This window comes from Lissotriton vulgaris, chromosome 3_1, assembly GCF_964263255.1.
Source record: "Lissotriton vulgaris chromosome 3_1, aLisVul1.2, whole genome shotgun sequence".
In the NCBI taxonomy this organism is placed as follows: Eukaryota; Metazoa; Chordata; class Amphibia; order Caudata; family Salamandridae; genus Lissotriton; species Lissotriton vulgaris.
Window position 1 is genome coordinate 906,205,067 of NC_141689.1, and position 22,626 is coordinate 906,227,692.

The 22,626-nt window shown below is 44.6% G+C and overlaps 1 protein-coding gene across 2 annotated transcripts in view; it reads left to right on the forward strand.

The window, feature by feature from the left end:
• PIP5K1B (phosphatidylinositol-4-phosphate 5-kinase type 1 beta) overlaps window positions 1-22,626 on the forward strand; it is a 412,487-nt gene that overhangs the window by 378,768 nt on the left and 11,093 nt on the right. Inside the window, exons 14-15 of one of the 2 annotated variants that reach the window (XM_086961235.1) lie at window positions 14,766-14,883; window positions 18,822-18,857. In XM_086961235.1, the coding sequence (XP_086817361.1) occupies window positions 14,766-14,883; window positions 18,822-18,824 (121 nt within the window). In that variant the 3' untranslated portion in view covers window positions 18,825-18,857. Of the gene's footprint in view, window positions 1-14,765; window positions 14,884-18,821; window positions 18,858-22,626 lie in introns of those variants that run through there. The other variant, XM_086961234.1, reaches the window with a different exon arrangement.

The following is a 22,626-nucleotide window of genomic DNA, read 5'->3' on the forward strand; positions in this document are numbered from 1 at the left end:
ACACACACAGACAGAGCCGTGCACACACACACACACACAGACAGAGCCCAACATACAAAGCCCCCCCACACACACAGAGCCCCCCACACACACAGAGCCCCCCCACACACACAGAGCCCCCCCACACACAGAGCCACACACACACAGAGCCCCCCCCCACACACAGAGCCCCCCCACACACGCAGAGCCCCCCCACACACGCAGAGCCCCCCACACACACAGAGCCCCCCCACACACACACAGAGCCCCCCCACACACACACACACACACAGAGCCCCACCACACACACAGAGCCCCCCCCCCACACACACACATAGAGCCCACACACACACACACACACACATAGAGCCCACACACACATAGAGCCCACACACACACACACACACACACATAGAGCCACACACACCCACACCCACAATGATATTGTCATTTACAATGGCAATAGGTGACCATTAGAGAGTAGTAGAGCATATTTGCGGACACAGAGCCACACACAGACACAGACAGAGCCCAACATACAAAGCCCCCCCCACACACACACACAGAGCCCACACACACACAGAGCCCCTCCCCCCACACACACAGAACCCCCCACACACACAGAGCCCCCCAACACACACAGAGCCCCCCACACACACAGAGCCCCCCCCACACACACAGAGCCCCCCCACACACAGAGCCACACACACACAGAGCCCCCCCACACACACAGAGCCCCCCCACACACGCAGAGCCCCCCCACACACGCAGAGCCCCCCACACACACAGAGCCCCCCCACACACACACAGAGCCCCCCCCCACACACACACACACAGAGCCCCACCACACACACAGAGCCCCCCCCCACACACACACACATAGAGCCCACACACACACACACACACACACACATAGAGCCCACACACACACACACACACATAGAGCCCACACACACACACACACACACACACATAGAGCCACACACACCCACACCCACAATGATATTGTCATTTACAATGGCAATAGGTGACCATTAGAGAGTAGTAGAGCATATTTGCGGACACAGAGCCACACACAGACACAGACAGAGCCCAACATACAAAGCCCCCCCCCACACACACACAGAGCCCACACACACACAGAGCCTTCCCCCCACACACACAGAACCCCCCCCACACACAGAGCCCCCCCACACACACAGAGCCCCACACACACACACCCCCCACACACAGAGCCCCACACGCACACAGAGCCCCACACACACACAGCCCCCCCCACACACACACAGAGCCCCCCCCCACACACACACAGAGCCCCCCCCACACACACAGAGCCCCCCACACACACAGAGCCCCCCCCCCACACACAGAGCCCACACACACACACACACACACATAGAGCCCACACACATAGAGCCCACACACACACACATAGAGCCCACACACACAGAGCCCACACACACACACACATAGAGCCCCCACGCACACACCCACACACATAGAGCCACACACACACCCACATAGAGCCACACACACACACACACCCACACCCACATAGAGCCCACACACACAGAGCCCACACACACACACATAGAGCCCCCACGCACACACCCACACACATAGAGCCACACACACACCTACATAGAGCCACACACACCCACACCCACATAGAGCCACACACACACACATAGAGCCACACACACACACACACACATAGAGCCACACACACACCCACATAGAGCCACACCCACACACCCACATAGAGCCACACACACAATCAGAGCCACACACACAGGAGAGCAAGCACAGCGAGGGGGCAGGGAAGCAAGCACAGCGAGGGGGCAGGGGAGCAAGCACAGAAGGGGGCAGGGGAGCAAGCACAGAAGGGGGCAGGGGAGCAAGCACAGCCAGGGGGCAGGAGAGCAAGCACAGCCAGGGAAGCAAGCACAGCCAGGGGGCAGGGAAGCAAGCACAGCCAGGGGGCAGGGAAGCAAGCACAGCTCGGCTCCCCGTGAGCACCATGAAAGAGTACATATATCTGTACATTGGCCCAAAGCAGCGTGCATGTACCTTGCCTTGTTATTGGTCTATATCTGGCTTTCACTGCCTGCCGTGTGCATTGGCTTAAGGTGGGTTGCATCTGCCTTGCTCTGTGTATTGGCCCGTGGAGGGGCAGCGCTACCTGCTGTTTGTGTCGGCCCAGGCTGGGGCTCCCAACTTCCTCGCTATGTGCATCGGCCTGGGTCAGGCTGCAGTTGCATTAGCTTGTGTCTTTGTTGGCTCGGAAGTGGGCTGCGACTCCTGAGCAAGCCAGCCTCGTAGCAGCAGAAGCCACTGAGTACCATGCTGACAGTCCAAGGCAGCTACGCTCAGTGAAGACACGAGCTTTGCATGACGTCCATGGTGTCCATTGCTAAGGCCACACATGAATACCACTGGCCACCATCTGCGGTCAGAAGCCTCTCCGAAAACACTGAGGTGAGTGCGAGGACTAAAGACTGTTTTTCTAATCAAGCGACGGGTAAGAACTAGAGAAGAAAACGAACTGACTGCACATTTTATTTGTGGGAAACGTAATTTGCACCTGAGCCTTATTCGTGCTCTACCAAAGCTGGCTTGGGACAATGTTAGAGAGGGTGACAGAAACATGAAGAGGAGGGACAGGTTTTAGCCCCCACAGTGAGTTGAGATCAGGGTCATCACTCTGTATTTGTCATTGATTTGTGTAGTGTTAAGTACACCTGTGTCCTTAAAAGTACTTTTTTCAAAAAACAAAAAAGGTAGGCTGGGATTTAAATTTAATGTTGGTCAACAGTTGAGTTGTGATCTTGTGTCCCCACGCTACCTTCCTGGGTAGCCTGTAGGGTCGGAAGGGGGGGGGGCACGAGCACAGCATGTTGCGGACAAGAGCTTGAGAGCAAGTCAAACATTTTGTAGCATATTTATGTAAATTCAGGACTTTGGTAGTCAGCCTTTTGGAGTCTATATTTTGCCAATCTTTTTTTTTTCAGTCAATATTTTCTCAGGCTTCTCCGGAATAGACACAACACTGGTGTAATCCAAAACCCACTAGCTACTTAGGAAAACAATCACTGGCAAAGCCTATAGGTGTGGCCTTGTCATACTGAGGCAATGCTTACATATTTTTATTTTTCATTACAAGCAATGGCTTCAAAAATAAAAAAAACATACTGCTGGTAAGTGTGGCAGCTATAGGATTGCAATAAAATAGTACTGTTTTTAAAAACCAGTAGCGTGGCTGTTTAACTGGTGATGATGTTTTTAATACAAAGCCTTTCAGTTGCGCCATGCATTGTATTATTATCATTATTTGAGAAGAAGTCAAGAATAAACCGCCCCCACCAAGACAAGGATTCAAATCACGGGCGTCTACGATGTTTTAATGTCACTTAATGACATTACAACAACAATAAAAAAAATAATAAATCACCATCTAACTGAACACACGAATTGCAGGCAAAATAAATAGCTGGTATTTAACGTTCAAATAAACTATAAAAGCACACTTTGAACCACCTATGCCACTGGAAAAATAGTTTTAGGCAGATGTGAACAATGTGCACTGGCTTTGTGCAGTCACTTTTACAGAATGGTGCCAGCAGGTAAAGCCCAATGCAGTGGTGGGGGAAAGCAAAATGTGAATGACAGTTCAACAGACCAATGGATAAGGCCTGCTGATCAAAAACTCCTCTATATGTTTTTTGGAGGGTTGGGGGTGATCAAAAGTCTGTATCTGTCTCAGTTTCACAGCCAGACTTTGAAAAAACGTGCTACTAGCTAGTAAGTTTGGGCGATCATTTCGAGGTGCACCCTAAGAGGAAAATACCAGGATTAAATGCCTGTGGTCAAACGAAAGTGGCCTACATTGTTTTCACAAGCGCTTACAGGGCTTCGGATCCGACAGCACAGTGGCATAATAGAGACCCCTCTGCAGCCCCCGGGGTACGAGGGTAGGGGGCCTAGTGTACCTTGTTTTGGAGAGGGCAGCCCTTCCTTGCCATTGCATGCCAGCAGAACGCGTACAATGGCATGCAATATGAAACAGTTTAGAGGTCAGGAAAGCCACTCTGCTTTCCCGAGCAATAACAAACAGAATTACAAATCTGGTAAGTAAATATTGCGGGCAGACAGAGGCCCGGCGAAAGTGCCTGGAAAGGGGGTAACACGGGCAGGGCGCATGGAGACCTCCAACCCTTTAGAGTGGACCTCACTCCTTCGGAGGGGGTGGGGGCTATTGAGCCCAAGACAAATGAATATCTGTTCAGTGTGAGAGACTCTGGAGAAAACATTTCATTCTGCATGGGGGAGCCGTCATCTTTCGTTAAACCACTGCGACAGCCTGGCAGACTGGGCCCTCGACAGCTCGCTGCCCACTGTGAGGGGGACGCGCCCTGAAGTACAGCAGAGGGGCAGGCGGTGTTTACATGACATCTTTCTCTCCACTACCCCCACCCAGCCCCCACCGCTCCCTGGCGTGGGCCCTGCGTCTCGACGGCTCCAACAGCGGGGTGGTTTATCTCCCGACAGCTCCTTAAGAAACAGGGCCCTTTCCCATAAAAGATGTTTAACTCGAAACTTAGACTAAGGACTGAGAAAGGACGGCGGAGATAAAGGAGAGAAGAAGAAAGAGGGGGGCGAAGAAGAATGAAGGGGAGAAGGGAAAGGGAAGAGGGGAAGAGAGAGAGAGAGCGCGGCAGAGAAAGGAGGAGCTATAGGGAAGGGGAAAGATAGAAGGGAAAGAAAGAAAGCCAAGTGATGATTCATAGAGAGATAATAGAGAGAAAACCGAAGAAAGAAAGTGGGCGGGCGAGAGAGAGAGACTAAACTAAGAGAGGGGCTAGAGAAAGAGAGGGTTAAGAGAAAGACTGGAAGAGGCACAGAGTTTATACAGAGGAGATGGGGAAAGTAAAATAGAGAGAAAGGAGAAAGTTAGAAAGGCAGAGACAGGGGTGGAGGAGTGAATGGGGGAAGAAGAGCGTAGCAGAGGGGTGTCGGCGAGTGAAAGGGATACAGAAACAATGAGAAAGAGGGTCTGACCAAGACAGACACAAGAGAGAAAAGGTTAGAAAGAGGGAGGTATAAAAGCAGTGCAGGTGGGAACGGGATACGGGGTGTGAGAGAGAAGGGAAGAAAGGCGGAGAGGGAGGATAATTAGCGAGACCTACGTACCGTGGCTGTAACTGGCGGATAGCTCCCTCTTTACTTTAGAGGTCGCTGGATGCTTCAATTCGCTCGTGCCCAGATCACCAGAATGTCCCTCGGCAGCATACTCGCCCTAAACACAACACGTGTACCGTGCGCCAACCACGTCCCTTGCCTCACACACAATACTCCATGACCCAGTCCTCTCAATATACTCCTTGTCCACAGAGCGCGGGTTGGAAGGCGGCACTTTCAACGCACCCGCACGCCGGTCGCCTATGGCCCAGGGTCGAGATCGGGGACGGATTGCCTCACTATGAAACAGGAAATTATAAAAAGCTCAGGGCTCTGGCAGGAGAGAGGGAAAGAGATCAGGGGCAGGGAATGGTAAAAGGAACAAAAAAAGGCACAATCGGGGGCAAAAGAAACTTACCAGCGAGGCTGATCCGGGCAACAAACTTACCAGCGAGGCTGATCCGGGCAACAATGGCGGCCGCAAACGTCTTCAAATTTCGGATTCGGGGGCTTGTTTAGGCATTCTGAGTGACGGGTGACGTCACAGGGCTAAAGAACACCAAAAATCACGCCCCCGAATCCGAAAGAGACGGGGCTAAATCGGAGTGACGGCTCTCTCCTCCAATGGCTGGCCTCCGTTTAGGAAGCCAGCCAATGGGAGAGAGGCAAAAACCGAGGCGGGACAAATAGTCCACACTAAGAAACATAAAATCTCGGACTTCCGGTCTGCCTTCGGCAGACCGGATATTACCTCGACCTAAAAAGGGCAAACCACAACAAAAAATTAAAAACAGAAAGCTAAGTAACAACCGCAATACAATAACACCATTAAAGAATGCAGCACAAAAATGCACAAACATAACATATCAGAACAAAATGGAACACAGCACATGCGTATAAAAATACTTGTGCTATATTCTCCACTACTGAAGTCTGTTTTTATAGTACAGTGGTAAATGTTTGCGCCAATTACTGCTTTACTTACCTCTAAAAACATGTACAGTGCCAGCCGAAAAGGTTATGTCGTCCATCCACATGACTTAAAAGAGATAGACCCTAAGGAAACAGTTATGTTAAATGTGAGGAGTACAAGAAATGCCCAATAATCAGGTTACCACAGCACCCAAGTATGAAAACATCCAAGCAGTGAGAATACCAGGAGCTAGGTCTGCAATACCTTCCACCACCTGGTAATTCATAGCAATGTCTCCAGCAGATTTTTGCTGCTGCAGAAAGCTCACAGAATTACATGGGGAAACAATGTCTTACCAAGTTATTTGCCAGTTACTGGATTGAGAAGTAGATTCCGTAGAAAGATCTGCTTGTAATAGTAGTGTTGGCGCAGTTGTTTACACGAAAAAGGCTACCTAGACCCGGTAGCAGCCACCCTATTGGGTGACCACAGCTGAGATACTGGCACACGCCTCCTAAAAGAAGCTGGAAAGAGAACACGAAAGCACAATTGAGCATTTAAAGCTAATACAAAAATGTGCCAAGTCAGAGTGGCATCAGCGTTATCACCACTTAAAGAATCTTAGTGATCTTAGTGAAAGATGGAACACTGTCTGGCAGTCAGAGGTTTTAAGGCTGTTCTATTCTCTCTTAGACTGCTTTGTTCTTAGACCTTGAAATCAGATGGGAATTCAAATGTACCATCCCTTGGTGCCTTTGTGAAATGCAGGCCTCTCTTCCAATAGATTCTGGGCCATTGCCAATGCTTTTTAAAGAATAACTTATTCTTCTTGTTACTGCAGCAGTATTACTTACCCTATTTCTCAGAGGGAAGGGAATTAGATATTGACTTCTTTGGAAATGGATATGACATTGGTGTGGCATTTCAAAGAAACTGCAACCATTATTGACTCTGCTCCCAAAAAAAAACAATAAACGGAAATATAAGTAAAACAAGCATTGGTAATGCATCGGTTTCACCTATGTAATGAATAAAGAGCTGTTTACATCAATCATCGTCCAGGAGAAGGAAAGAGCTCTCTCACAGATAACACAGGAGTGGAGAGGATGTGGTGCAGCAGCCAGAGCTGCTGACTCGGGAGCTGGGGATCCTGGTTCGAATCTTGACTTCGGCACAGGAACAGCCTGTGATTCTATGCAAATCACTTAATCCCTCTGGTTGATAAACATTTATATAAATCTGCTGCAAGAGTAAAATTCAAAACTTTATGAAAATATAGCTCCACCAAAGCAGATGTTAACAGTATTTCGGTGGCAGGAAACTGATAAGAGAAGCAGACAAGGAACAAGCATTGGTAAAGGCAGGAAAATATGCTACAGTCAATAGAAATGGAGAAAATTTAAGTGGCACACATGGAAACCAATGAGAAGCCAGGAAAGAGAGGAAGCGGGATGTAAGTTCCTTTTAAGTTTATATTAAAAACAATAGATTTCTCAAGCAAAGCGCAAGCGCTGTGCAGGCAAAACCTAAAAAGGAACCCCATTTGTAATTTTTATTGTATGCTAACTGTTTAGAAAACTAATATAGCAGTGCAGGTACAAAGTAGGAAGTGTACAAACCTGGTACTCCTAAAAAGGACATGCTGTCTGTTCTGAGGCATAATTATATACCAAATATCTCAAAAATTCCCCTTAGTAAAATCAAATCATACAATCCCTTTACTGCTCACCCATGAAAATCACATCTGAATAACTCTCACACACACATAATTGTGTAAATAACATAGCCGAATATTACAAAAAGTTCACAAAATAGATATGGCTTTAATCATATATTATATACTTTGAAAAATAATGTGTTAAAATACTCTTTGAAAGCAATAGCAGGAGTTAAATAATTCTAGAACAAAGAGACCTTCAAAGATTTGGAACAATTTAGTAATAATCCAATGGAGTAAACTATTCCAACTAAGGGGTTCAGGGCTGCTTCAGTTGATTAAAGAAAATCCATATTTTCCATGCAAGAAGGAACAGGTGATTAAAAGTGATTCATCCAAGTTCCTTTATTTTTTTAACTTCTTCGCCGCGGCGCGAATTCTGCTGCGGCGCCGAGCGGCTAGGGGGGGAGTGCAGCGCTTCGGTGCTCATGATGGCTCCACGCCGTCATGAGTCACGGGCTGCGTGTGCTCATGATGGCGTGGTTCCGTCATGATCCCGCCCGCTCATTAATTCGCCTGCACAGGTGGGGAATTAGTGCCACGTGGGCGGAGTGGCAGCGGCATGACGGAACCACGCCGTCATTGGCACACGCCGACCGTGACTTATGATGGCGTGGTTCCGTCATAAGCACTCAAGGGGTTAATATGCTTTCAGTAGTCTTAAATAAACATGTTTTAAACATGATACTTTGGTCATCAGAGTCTTTTCTTTTGGCAGCAAAGTGGTGGTGAAATGGTGCTAGATTAAGCAGAATACTGTAATGAATGAACTGGTAATATTGAATAGCGTTGAAAGTAAAGCTCCCGACATGCACCTATAGTATCAGGCCGCGTATCTCCTTGTTTTCAATGATAGGTGGTTTGAGGGGTTGGATGACCCAGCATACCCTGATGAGGGATGCGCCATGGACTGTGACACTCTTCTGCGCCTGCCATACGGAGGTGCTGCTGTTGGTGTGGTTGGCTGCTTTGAAATCCACCGGATGGGCAGGTAAATTAACTTTGGAGACCCCGTTTGGGAGGGAGGGTCGTGTCAGTGGTCCCGGCGCTTCAGGGTTTTTCTGCTTGGGACATGATAGGTGTCTCTGGGCTGGTAGACGTGATGCGCAGTGGGTCGGTGAGGTCACTTCATTCCTCCATGCCTGCTGTGTTTAATGACTTCTGCCAGGCTGTATTGATCAGGCCCATTTCAGAATCGGCAGCTGCGCTGATATATGACCTTCATGCACTTGCCTTAATTGAACTTTTGCAATTGATTGGCTTTGGGAGTGGACTTTTGAAGGGGTCTTCTTGGCAATTACTTCTCTTTTCTAGAACACTAATTAGGAAAACAACAAATAAACATAAATAAACTCGGGAAGTTCATTAGTGCTCAAAAGCATTAGGTTTTAGGGTTAACAGCGATACTCATGACAAAACAGCGAAAGCGGAAAGGCCCTTCTGTTTAGCCCCTCCTCGCCTAACAGGCTTAACTTGTGGGATCTCAGAGGTACAATATTGCCCCAGGCCACATGCTTTTGACACTAAGTACTAACATGATAGACATTCCTCAGGATGTAAAAATACAATGTTACATAAATATATCAAATACAGACAATACTGCAGTGAGAATGTACCAGATGCACTGTAATAGCAGAGTTATTTGTGTAGAGAAGAAATACAGGGGTATCCCAGCTGTTTATATTCAGTAAGTCAATGTTGCTAGAGGAGCTATTCTGTGGAGGGAAAATATGCGGTAATCCTGCCCTACTTCCATAGAAACCCTGTGCATAGCAATACTGCTTGTCCTGTCAGGAGCACCGTACAAGAAGTAATGATGTTGTGCCATAAACATAACCCTATATGCGAGAGCACCGCAGTATTATAAATGTAGCCATACGCATTGTAGTGCCTGGATGCTGCTATAAGAGCCCGGCCCTGGCTGCACCATCACCGTGTTATATATGATCTTGCATGCATTAAGACTGTAGTCTTATCCCCCGAGTGTGACAGATTGAAAAACTCAACTTGACTGGTGCTGTGTAGCTGAAAAGGTGGTGTATCAGAGTCTGGGATGTCCACGAAATGGGAAAAGGTTTGGGGTCTGTGGGAGGTCTACAGGGGTTTCTGAATATGTATTATGGGAGGAGCTTGTGACATTCGTGTCAGCCTTTTCGTATTGTGCATTATGTAAAAAGATAAACGTGTTGTGGAAAGAGGTATTGATTGCTTACCCGAAAGCTATGACCGCTGAACATGTGGTCTATTGTAATTGTAATTTATTGTACTTCCTGTCACCAATCTTCCAGTGTAAACGAGTAAGCTGAGCAGATGTTCAATAAAAAAAGAAGTTAAAAAAAAGACTGCAGTGTTATCACAATAATTCATTATAGAACGAGATTAGTCCTCTTGAAGAAGCTCCATCGAGGAGAATTGTAATGGCATTAGTTGAGTTACTGCATGTGCCTTTTCGAAGCATTCCTGGTTTCCGCGACACTAGGGCCAGTGAATGGCAACCTAGTTGACTTATTCTTGACAGCCATGAAAAAAGCCCCAGCCATGAGCCCCGCGCACAGGGCGAAACACATGTTGGTAAAAAAAAAAGAAAGAACTGCACAAAAAGTAATCTTCATGGAACGCGAATAAAAAAACTGTAATTTATTTTCTCATATCAATTGGACTCCTTTGTGTTATATGATTTCCTGTCAATTGAAGCTTGAATCCCAACTATCTGAATGTATATCAGTGACTTTTACAGCCCTTATTGCTTGGTGGTGTTTCCATCTTATCATTCAAAAAGATAATAGAAAGCAGGCCTGACCTATTCCTTCAGTTAACTCAGTAACCCATCTAGGTAATTGTAATTGCCTTTATATAGCGCTTACTACACAGGAGGAGGCGTTGAAGCACGACTCTGGAACCCAAAAAGGATTAGTGGTGAATTAGTATAGGGAGATATGAAATTAATTTGAGTGGTGGACATGTGAGCTTGTTATTTAGGTTGAAAAGGGATAGCAGAGGGATAGAAAAGGAAAGGTTTTGCATTTATATAGCGCTTGCTACCACTGATAAGGTGCTGACGCCCTTTTCGGCAGGTAGCACGCTACTCCAGGACCCAAACAGGATTAGTTGTGAATTAGTATAGGGAAATATAAAATTAATTTGAGCAGTGGGCATGTTAGTCTGTTAGTTGGATTGAAAAGGATAGTGGAGGGATAGAAGAGGGAAGAGTCTAGAAAGTATTTTTTGTTTGTTTGTTTTTTAAGCTCATAGCAGTAGAGGTGGTTTGAGCCTGGTTCTGCATTTTCCCTTTTCCCAGTGTACGTGTTTCCTAAATTCCTACCTACATGCTGGATCAGCAACTAAAGAGAGGGCTCGCAAAATGTTTGACATGCAAATCCACAGGCAGAAAAATGTGGATGTTAGTGGGGCAAGGGTTGCCATCGGCAAGATCAGTGGAGTGCATGGTTTATATATTTTTTGTTTTATTAAATTGTATATAGCGGTTAGCACTGTGTCAAGTTCCAAGGCGACGAAGACATTGCAAAGTACAATAAATATATAGGAGTCCGCATATTATTGATCAGCTAACACCAAAAAGTAAAGTTAGAGTTAAATGAATTCATCAGCAGATACTGCTTCAAGAATCGATTAAATCTATAGATCGATTGTTCCTTCCATGACTTTTTTGGAGCTGTCCACAATATGTCCCACTAAACTATCCGCTTCTTTCCATCAATTCGCTGCTCTCGGTATTCTGAGATGTTTGAGATCAGTGTTCGCACTAGGAGCGAGGCGGTTGTGAGGAGGACTAGGAGATATAATCCATGAGATATTTAGGTCAGTCATGGAGGACAAGTTTCCATACAAAACACCGGGCCCAGTTGGTACTTCTCTGGTAGCCATTTCTCTTTCTCACAGTCAAGGGGTGATCTCATTTCAGTAAGTCAAAAGTGACCGACTTCATTTTTTGATCGGACCGAGACGGAAAATACATTTGCTTGAACAACCCTCCCTAAATGTAGAAAATGACCTCACACAGTTCATTTTTGACACCAATGTGACTTGTACCACAATATGTTTTATTCGTTTGTGTGCATGAGTTGTAAGTAGCAAACTATTATTTCCCCAAACTTATCTTTAACGCACAAAAATATAGAAATTAAAAGCAACATTCAAATTGTAAAAGACGGGCTAACATTTGTAGACGGTTAATGAATGCCCCACAGCATACTGCATGTCACAACATGGGTGTCACCAATCCAGGTCATGAATGCACCCCTTCTATGCCCGACGAGACGTGTGCTTGGCAGTCATCTTCTGAGCTGCAAGCCTCTAAACATGTGCCAAGCATACAAACAAGAATAATCTACAAGGCCCTCCAAAGCGTCTACCTATCCAAAAACAACAGTCATGCATGCCCAGGCACCCTCGGCACTGCTGAGAAACACAATAACCAGACAGATATTATATCACAGCTTATCTATATAAACGTTAATAGCTCTGCTATTCGGCAGATGAAGGGGAAAATGCCATCTGGCGACCATGTCTCATTCCACTTTGTCTGCAGTTATCTCTTTAGTGTCTTGCGTACTTGCTGCATGATGTGCAGTGTCAGTTGAATTACAGTGTGTTTTGGAATGTGGCATAACGTACATTTTTGGCCATACTGGATCTGCTGATCCCTTGTGACTCAGAATTCCCACTCGTATTTTACTTGCTTATTGAAGTTAATTGAGGTCCATCTACGCTTTTTGACAGGTTTTAATTTGAACACAGTGGACCCCATTCACGAAAAAAGTAGGACATGTATGGATGGCGATCTCCGCGTCTTCAGGAAAATATGTGTCCTAGTTTTGGCCGTTGACCAACATTCGGAGTACCTCTAGAAAGCCACAGGAGCAGGTTTCTGTGTGTATTCCTGGGATGGTAAGGTGACTTTTCCTTCGTGCCGCCAGTCCCACTGTGCTGAATTCCCCATAACAGAGAACTCTGCATAGACGGGATAGGATGCCTTATGCAAACACAGGTTGCCCCACAAGAAAAAAAAATGTTCTGAATGGAAAAAGCCCTTCTCTTGCATCCCCAGCCAATTTGAGGGTGATACGTTCCCCTTTCCACCCCTGTGCTAGTGTAAGTTAAGTCTCCAACCATTTTTCCAGTGTGTGAAAGGGTCAGATGGTAGCTTCGGAATTCCTAATAACATGCTTGTTTATGGGTGTTCCCTAACTTTCAAGGCAGACAGCACCTTGGACTGCCCATATCCCACCCTCTGAGTGGCATTTATAAGTGCCACGTTCTCTGATTTTGTGGCGGAGATCTCATCCTCATAAACACCAGCCAGAGATCTCTTAGTAAATTCTTGGCAGACTTGAAAAATGTAAATTCAATTGTAAACCTACATTTATGCCCAACTTTTACTTTTGTGAATAGGACCCATCATTCTGAAACATCAAAACTAGTTGTTGCCCAAGGAAGGGACTGAGACATATGAAAAGTGTCGTCGAAAATGTCATGTACGTATTGTAACCGGATGTTTTCTACATGCGAAACGCTTCTTTGAAGTTTGCTGTAAAACCAATAAAAACATGTTTTTTAAAAAAACTAGTTGTTGCGTCCTAGGCTCTTGAAATGCCCTAAATCCTCACCTATTTCAATTTAAAGTGTAGGTAATCCGATTCTAGAGTGCCTAGTGTAAGTGAACAGATGCCAGAGTGTGATTGTCAGCCCTTCCACGTCACTCAAAATAAATCCAATAAATATAGTCTTGGCACCATTCTGCCTTTATTTCTTTCTTTGGCAATACTACTTAGCACTTTAACATTCCGAGGGACTGTTTTTTGAGTAATGCAGTCAGAGAATCCATCTCTGGTGTGGCGAAGTGAGTGGACCACTGCTTGCATAGATTTTCCCCGTGGCAGTGTGTTTTCACCTGAAGGCCTTTCTACCGGTATGTTAGGAGCTGCCAACATCACAGCAATTCTTCCAGGCCCACGTAATGTAACTGAATTGCCGTTACAAGTATCAGTGATGTTGCCCACAGTGGAAAACTTCTCTAGACAGTACAGCTCTCAGCTTTTGAACATGTATCCCCCAAATTGGTGGTATATTTATTCGTGAACAAGTCTGTGTGTAAGCCGAAACACGTTGATTGGTTGACTTTGGAGTGTAACATAAGCAGAATTCAAGGGCTTTGCGAGTGCGGTTATTATTGCAACACTAGCGAGAGGCTTTGTGGATATATTTATTTATGTATTTATTTATTTATTTGTCAGTTTTATATAGCGCAAACCAGGCTCATCAGGGTTTTCCACTTTTGTATTGTTTTGTTGAGGTATACCTAGACACATGAGGAACAAAATGTAATACGTGGGATAAGAATGGTCGAAGAGTAGTACATCCATGGTAGAGGCAAATGTATGGTGGCCCAGGAGACTCATTTTATCTCCCTAATCCTTGCTCCACTTCAACAGAGGACCTCGACTTCCTCCAACTTCCCTGGGGCATCTGATTCTCCAAATTATAAATGTTTTTCCGAGCATGCCAGGGACATTTGCTGGTCTCTCCTTACAAGACAAATATGTCTTACTTGATGGCCTTGCACTGAACTGATGCTGACAAACATTTGCCATTTTGGGCATGGTTATGACTGACCTGATGGAGCCCCCAGAGCCTGAGGTGGTGATGGCCTCGCCATTGGAAACACCGCCTTTACCCTCTCTAGTAGGTCAATGGGATTGCTGCTATTTGTTGGCAGATATTCCATAGCTATCTATGTCTAAATCAGACCATTACTGTGTTTGAGAGACCTTTTACTGTATATGTTCATAAGCTCACTTTTTCTGAAAGTATATAAATGTTTTCTGTTCTCCAATTACCAACCTAAACTTTGACAGCAGACATTAGCGGCAAATAATCAATATTCTGTCTTGGGAGTAATTCTATTCTATACCATTTTAAGCCTTCAGTTACTCATTCCTTTTGTATCTTCTCTTACAGCAAACGTTTACCTTCCAGTTCAACATTCACCTTAGAAGATAGCGCCATCTACTTGACGTCAGAGCAAAGCACACCAGAAATGGACAACGATAACGCCTCAGTTCTGGATGTCTACTTAGTAAGTCCTCCATTTTGTCTGCTCTTGGTCGCTGCTCAATCCAAGCATGGGTTCACTTTTGCTTACTCTACTTGGTCATGACTTAAATGTTAGGTCCTTAAAACATGACTATCTATGCAGGTGATGCCGTATAACATGACCATCTATGCCGGTGATGCCGTATAACATGACCATCTATGCCGATGATGCCGTTTCATGTCCAGGACGATGCGTCAAATCACAGAGGTTCCTGTGTATCTTCTACAACATTGTTTTCTAGTCAGTACTCTAGTGTTCTTTAACAATAAGGTCAATATATATGTTGACCCCTTAGAATATGCCTAAGAGAACCCTGCAGCTACAAATTAAATGTCTAATGTAAGCACCCTACAACCACAGAATACAAATTGGAAAGCTAAACTAGAGACAATAATACCGAGGATATCACAACTGTAGCCATTCAATTGTCTGTAATACAACTAATATTTGAATTTAGTTTTCCCTCTAACACACAAACGCTAATCTATCGTAAAACACGTTTGTTGTCTGAGAACACATGATTTGTCCTCTTTTTTTTCTACTTGACTTGATGGTGAACTTCATAGGCAAGCCTTTGTCGCTGTCAGTCATACAGTAAAATGAATGCAGGGCTCATTTTGACTGCCAAAGCAAATGCTAGAATTTATAATTCAAAGTCCTGAAGAGGGAACCCACTTATTTTGTTCCCAAAAGCCTCCCTTACTAATCTAGTAGGGGCATCCCTATTTAGTTAGGAGGACCCCCTTACACTAGAGTTAGTTTGTGGCATGCTTCATCATCGGGTCCTCACCCAGATTACCTTATGTGCCTCAGAGATCGGCCAGTGGCAATGGCAATTTTGAACACTGGATAAACTGAAATTGATGATAAAAAAATGTATTTGCATGTATAAAACATGGCCAGACGGTGAACCAAAATCAGCCCTGGGAAAAATTCCACGTCACCCATGTTGCATTTAGCAAGCTTATCTTCCTTAGGTTTTTCTAAGTGCACCCCGACCACTCCTAGAAATATTTCCGAAAGATAGCACTAACCAGTGCAATAGCACTAACAAGTACATTATATAACACAGTGTCTTACTATATTGACAAAAAATTGAGGCGCTTATTTACAAGCCCTGTGCACCGCTGCTGAGTCACTTTTTTTATGCAGGTGCGACGTAATCTGTGCACCACACTGCTCTATATCTACAAGCTGACACATTGGGTCCAATGGGTCAGTTTGTAGAGCCCTGCATCACATTATACCTGCGCCAGGTGTAATGTATGCAGGGTGGGTATTCCAACATAAAAAGCCATGTAGAAGTGATGCAGTGAAATTTTCAACATTTCACTGCGTCACGCTACAACTTGACTTTGTCAAAATGCCTACGCCTGCTCAGACCATGTGTAAGGATTGACGTAAGGCTTTTTTACATGGGACTCACCTATGTATTCTGATGCATTGCTGGAGTTGTGTCAGTTTTATGACCAACTGCAGTGATGGGCCACTTTTCGCCAGCAGATGCGTCTGAATTTCTGACGCATCTGTTACAGCCTTGCACTATGGAGGCCTTTATTGTAAATACAGTGCATCCATGGTGTTGCGAGAACAGTTGGCGCAGGTAAAAAAAAAAAAACACATCGCTACGTCAGTTTCTTGTAAATGATGCCCAAGGAGATGAATGACACATTACAACAGTTCAGTGTCCCCCAGTAGCCATAGACCACGTTTCCAAAATATTAAATCATACACTGTTTGAACATTGGGTGTTCTATAAAAAGATAAAGAACTGTATGCACGGCAGGCAGATATTTGTACCACATAAAGCAGTGCATGTTTCGTAATGTACCCATTTTGTATGCTCATTGAAATTTTTCTGTCGGAATAAATGACCCAGATACAATGTCCATCACTGTTCATCTGCCATTTAATAGTCTTTTAAAATTTCAGTCTGAGAAATGAATGGAATCAAATTTGATATGATTTGTGACGGTGCGGCCATCAAATGCTAGGATGCATGTAATCCACACTTGAGTTTTGCACAAATATTTCAGCATTCTGTATAAGTTATCAGCGTGTCACGTATGATTAAAATGGACAGGGCGCATCATTGTGTCAGATGGCTGCATTATGTGACTGCTCCGTATATTTTATAGATGTGCATAACTTGATTTTGCGTAATTATGCAAAACTTTAGAAACATTTGGCAAAAACCAGTATTTAGCTTTATGTTTTAGTGTGTAAGGTGTCCTTGCACCCATTTTGGATGCATTTTGTGTTAGAAACAGCACAAAAACACAAATGCCACAAACAGCAGACGCTAGCATTCTGGTCTTTTTCGCTGTTCCTGTGCACGCGAGCCAATATTTTGCTCCGAATGCTGCATAATTACGTGACTTGGTGTAACAGTGTAATTTCAGGAAATTCGTGTAGCAAGCATAATTCCAAATTATTAAAACGAGGCTAGATTACGCCTGCGTAATAGACGTTTTGCCTAGAACTAGTATTAGGAATGCTGCTGCAAGAGCTATGACTGGTGGAGTGTACATATTACCCCAGACTACTGATCCCTACATCTCATACCATAGACATTATCCATTAGGTTACTGACACTGCCAACATGCTAGTGTCCACATTTTCCCATTAAGAAACACAGGCACTGCAAAACCGGTTCCTATACTGCTTCCAGGTTGGTAAAGCACCACTGTCATAGCAGTTTCACACGGAAAACAGGAAGTCTGAACCACGCATGCCATAACAATGAAAGCTTAACAACTCATGCGTCTTTACCACGCATAATTTTATCACGCAGTTTTTTACCATGACCTGCCTTTCTACAACGCATGCCATTACCAAGCAAAATGTAACTATAAAGGTACTGGATTGTATGTTTACTCATGTGAGTGTGTGTGTATATATATTTTAGGGCAACAGCATTCTTAGGGTTTAGGGTGGATGTTTGTTTTTTGTTGAAATGGGAATTTTTGGGGTTTAGGGTGGGTATGGGTTTTTGTGTGGCAAGGGCATTTTTAGGGTTATGGGTGGGTATGTGTTTTTCAGTGGGAAGGGAAGTTTTAGGGCATAGGGCGGGTATATATGTTAGGAGAAGGACGTATTTAGTGTTTATGGTGGGGGTTTGTTTTCTGTTGAGATGGAATGTTTTGGGGTTTAGGGTGGGTATATGTTTTTGAGTGGTAGGGTATCTTTTAGGGTTTCAGTGGGTACGTGTTTTTGGTGGCAAGGGAATTTTTAGGGTTCAGGGTGGGTATGGGTTTTTTGGGTGGCAAGGGCATTTTGGCATTTAGTGTTGGTATGGTATTTTAGGTGCCAAGGGAATTTCTAGGGTTTAGGATGGGTATGGGTTTTTGGGTGGCAAGGGAATTTTTAATGTTTAGGGTGGGCATAGGTTTTGAGGTGTCCAGGCCATTTTTAGGGATTAGAGTGGGTATGGGTTTTTGGGTGGCAATGACATTTTTAGGGTAAGGGGCGGGTATGGATTTTTGGGTGGCAAGGGAATGTTTAGGGTGGGTATGGGTTTTGGGTGGTAAGGGATTTTTTTAGGAATTACTGTTGGTAGGTTTTTTGGGTGGCAATGGAATTTTTAAGGTTCAGGGTGGGTATGTGTTTTTGGGTGGCAGGGGAATATTTGGTGTTCAGGGTGGGTATGTGTTTTTGGGTGGCAAGGGCATTTTAGGGTTTAGGGTGGGTATTTGTTTTTGGGAGGCAAAGTCGTTTTTAAGGTTTAGGGTGGGTATGGGTATTTGGACAGCAATTGCATTTTTAGGGTTTATGGTGAGTATGTTGATCAAGGCTGCGTTCATCTTGCCTGGTTCTGAGAGTGCACATTATTCACATTTTGGTGACATTATATATGTATGTATATATTTAAAAATGAAAAGGCTTTATCCTTACCTGCTAACTTCTTTACTTTTTTGTAGTAAAAGCATATGCTTGGTAAAGGCATACGTGGTAAGTACACGATCATTGAAATGATCTCGTTGTTAAGTACGGACGGAACCATGCATAGTATTTTACTATGCATGGTTCCGTCAGACAACTGATTCAGCCCATCCAAGAATATATAAAGTACACTTGCTATGCCAGGTTTCACATTGCCTCAGTACGTAATGTAGCGTTGTACAACAGTAATATTTGTAGAGAGTATGTTCGACTCCAAGGATCCCTTGATCCTTCTGATAGGGATGTTTATTGTTATCCAACTCGATGGTACAAACACAGAAAGCCTGTGTAACTTGTATTGGTATTCGTGTGGAGGTGAAAAAACACCTGTGTTGAAAACAAAGGAGCAGTCTGTGCCTTTTTTCTCTGTGCTACTGTACCCGCATTTGTACTTTATTTTTGTTTCAGGTTTTACTTGTTTGTGATTTTGGTTCTCTGCCAAGCCTGCCAAGTGTAGGCCAGGCCCAGCCCCACATCAATCTGTCTGGTGTGGTCCTTCTGACCAAACCATATCGTGTCCCCTTTCATTTTCCCCCGACCGCTACCATAGCCCCCTCGACCAGGACATCCATCCCATCACTCCCACATAGACTCCACTTGTATTGATTGTGTAACTGTGCTTTTCAGGGCTGTACTCTAAAGCTCATCTCCAAACCTCGCCCTCCATCTTTACGCCTTGCATATGGGCCACACCTCTAAATGTAGGTTTGCATTTTATTTGCTGACATTTGACTGAACTCACCTGCGAAAGGGTCTGAACTGTTTGGATTTGAAACCCGAGTATAGGAACTTGGGGCCAGATGTACAAACGTTTTTTTTACATTTGCAAACGGCCCGTTTCGCGGAATCGGGCCGTTTGCAACTAAAAAGGCCTTTTTCAAGGTACAAAGGCCCAATTTGCAATTCGGTATCCTATTACTGAATTGCAAATCGGATTTGTGATTCGATATTGGGAAGGTGCATGTTCAGGGCGTGCCTTCCCAATACTGAATCGGAGTGGTATGTGTGAATGTTTTGCTACTGAATGCAATTGCAAAAACATTAGCATTTTACTACCTACTTCAAGTAGGTAGTAACCCATTTGCAAATGAGAAGGGGTCACCAAGGGACCCTTTCCCCTTTGTGAATGTTTGTGAAAAAAAAATCAAGAGCAGGCAGTGGTCCCACAGACAACTGCCTGCTCTTAAAAAATTAAATGAAAACGTTTATTTTTATTTTTGAAAGCATTCCGTTTTCCTTTAAGGAAAACAGGCTGCATTTCTTTTTTAAAGCATTGCTTTATTGAAAAGCAATCACAGACATGGTGCTTCTGACCCCAGCAGGTCACCATCCCTGTGATTTTTGCAGTTCCCAATGGGTCGCAAACCAAGACCTACCTCATGAATATTAATGAGGTAAGTCTATTTGCGACCCACTGGGAATCGCTAAATGTGCCAAAGATACATTTGTACATTGGTGTTTGGGATTACTAAATAGCGAATTGCAAAAATTTGATACTTGGTCATCGCAAACCATACATGGTGTTCATCTGGCCAATGGTACTATGTGTGGGGTTGCTTGATTGCGACGTGGGAGAGAAGGGGGCAATATCAGATGGAAGTGGTGGATCTATGCTATAAATTGCTGGCACAGAAAGAGAGTCCCAGTCTACTAGACGTGTCCCTCCTTATCGGGCAATGTTCTGAATCACCTAGTCCGTGCAGTGCATGAAACGGGTGGAGCCCTAAAGAGTGGGTCAATTCATATTTTGATGCTGTGCTCATACCTATGCTGACTGCTAATTGGGTAAGCAGCTAAATAGAGTACAGATTTAAATGGAGGAAAGTGTGCAGTCTAAGTAGTTAGAGGGTTTGGTGAACATTTACGGCAAATTCTGAAACAAATTAAATGTGCCTTTTTTCATTAGGACTGATTCACTGATCCGTGGGATGAAAGAAGGATTACTTTTAGAAGCACTGTGACTGGCTGAGCAATGCACTTACCTCAGTTTTTCCAGCACTGGGGTAAATAAAGTTCCCAGACACATGGCAGTGCACTTCAAAGCAACTTCTCCAGCATAGAAGTTTCTGTGTCACACCTGGCTGCAGGGTACTCTTTGCTCTCCATCATGCAGGTGTCCTACTCACGCTCCCCTGCAGAAAAAGTTACTCTGAAAAGCCCTGTACTTTGCAGGGCTGAACGGCCCAAGAATTCCTTGGTCCATGAGTTCCTCATAGTGAGGAATTCTTGTTCTTCAGGACATTTCACCTACAGTTCAGCTTTATTTTTTAATCTGGGTCAGGTGAGTGCATACGCTGCAGAATTACTTCTTGTTTTTATGCCCAGTTTTGTATTCAATTACCATGAATTGAAAAAAAAGTTTTTTTGCCACCCACTTCTCCCTGTGGTGAGTGCAGCATGCCCCTTCAGAGTACCCGAGGATTGGGGGTTGCATGTGAGAGACGAAGATGGAGACTTGATATTAAGCTGTTTTGAATTTCTTTGTGTGTTCCGGTAGTGAGTTAACAGGAGTAAGTGGTAACAGTCAGACGGAAAGCTCTTAAGTTTGCTGGAGGTAAGTCAGTCTGCAACGTCTGATTGAAGCTTGCCTTGTTTAAGCATACGTAGTAAGTTCTGGTTGGAATCAACTTCAAGTAGACTGAAGGCATCTAAGACTAAGTGGTACCCAGGAAGTGTCTTGGGTGCTAGATGCCAGCTGGCAATTACACCCTTAGGCATAGCTGTATATTTACTGCATACCGGTGTACTGGAGTGTCCTGCCCAGCCAAATAGGTTTCTTTGACACTCCATGTACGGCTTAAATGTGTTTGGCACAAGGAGGGAGCTTTGGAGGAACTTACATTTTCCTGAGAGGCAGAACATTTTATTATATTGCCATCTACTTGCATGCCAAGAAGTGACCAAATATGGGATTCTGTTGCAGCGGCCATGTGAGTGTAGAGGGTGTTAAGTGGAACTTTAGATCCAATGGTGTTAAATGCTGTTGAGTGTTCTAGTGAAGGTAAAGTTCACCTTTGCCTGTGATTTGCAGGGTGTTTCTATGATTTGCAGTGTTCTGGTACCACAACAAAAGCCAGAGCCATTACTGTAGATCTGTAAGAGGTTATGGCACTCTGTGATATTGGTGTTGATCCGTTACAGCTCTTGCCAGGAACTTGTTAATTTAGGGGGAAACTTTGGTGACTTGTATTTGATCAAGTCATCTGGGTCTAAAATAGGTTTCTTGATTTAGGGGAAATCAGGTTTTCATGAAGGATGGGAAGGTGCTGTTGGTGCATAATTGGGCACTGATGATCCCTAGGTAGGAGGTCATGGTAACTGAGAAGGGTCTTCCTTAAGGAGGGTGGAAATATGCCACTGCCATCTGGTGTAGTTTGAAGGATTGTGGAATATTATGTAACTCCATGGTGGTGAGGGGTTGGAAAGAGCGCAAGGTGGGTTGTTGTGTTGCAGAATGCAGAAAGTGTGCTGTGTTGGTTGGCGAGGATTATATTGTGCATGGTGTACATTTGATGATGGAGAACAGGATCCTGGCGGCTGATATTCCATTGGGGCGTGTGGTGTAATCTGTTCTTGATGTGTTTGTTTACTTTGCACAGTGTTTTACTTTAATTATCAGTTTCTGAGATACTTTTCTACAACACTCCTGGTCTGGTGGACTAATGCATGCACTTCACACATCTTTGTTTGGCCTCATGGTCAGAAGTTCGAATCCTGGAGGGTCCACTCATGCTTTCACCTTCGCGAGGGTCATCCAATGAATGAATGAGTTTGGTATCAATA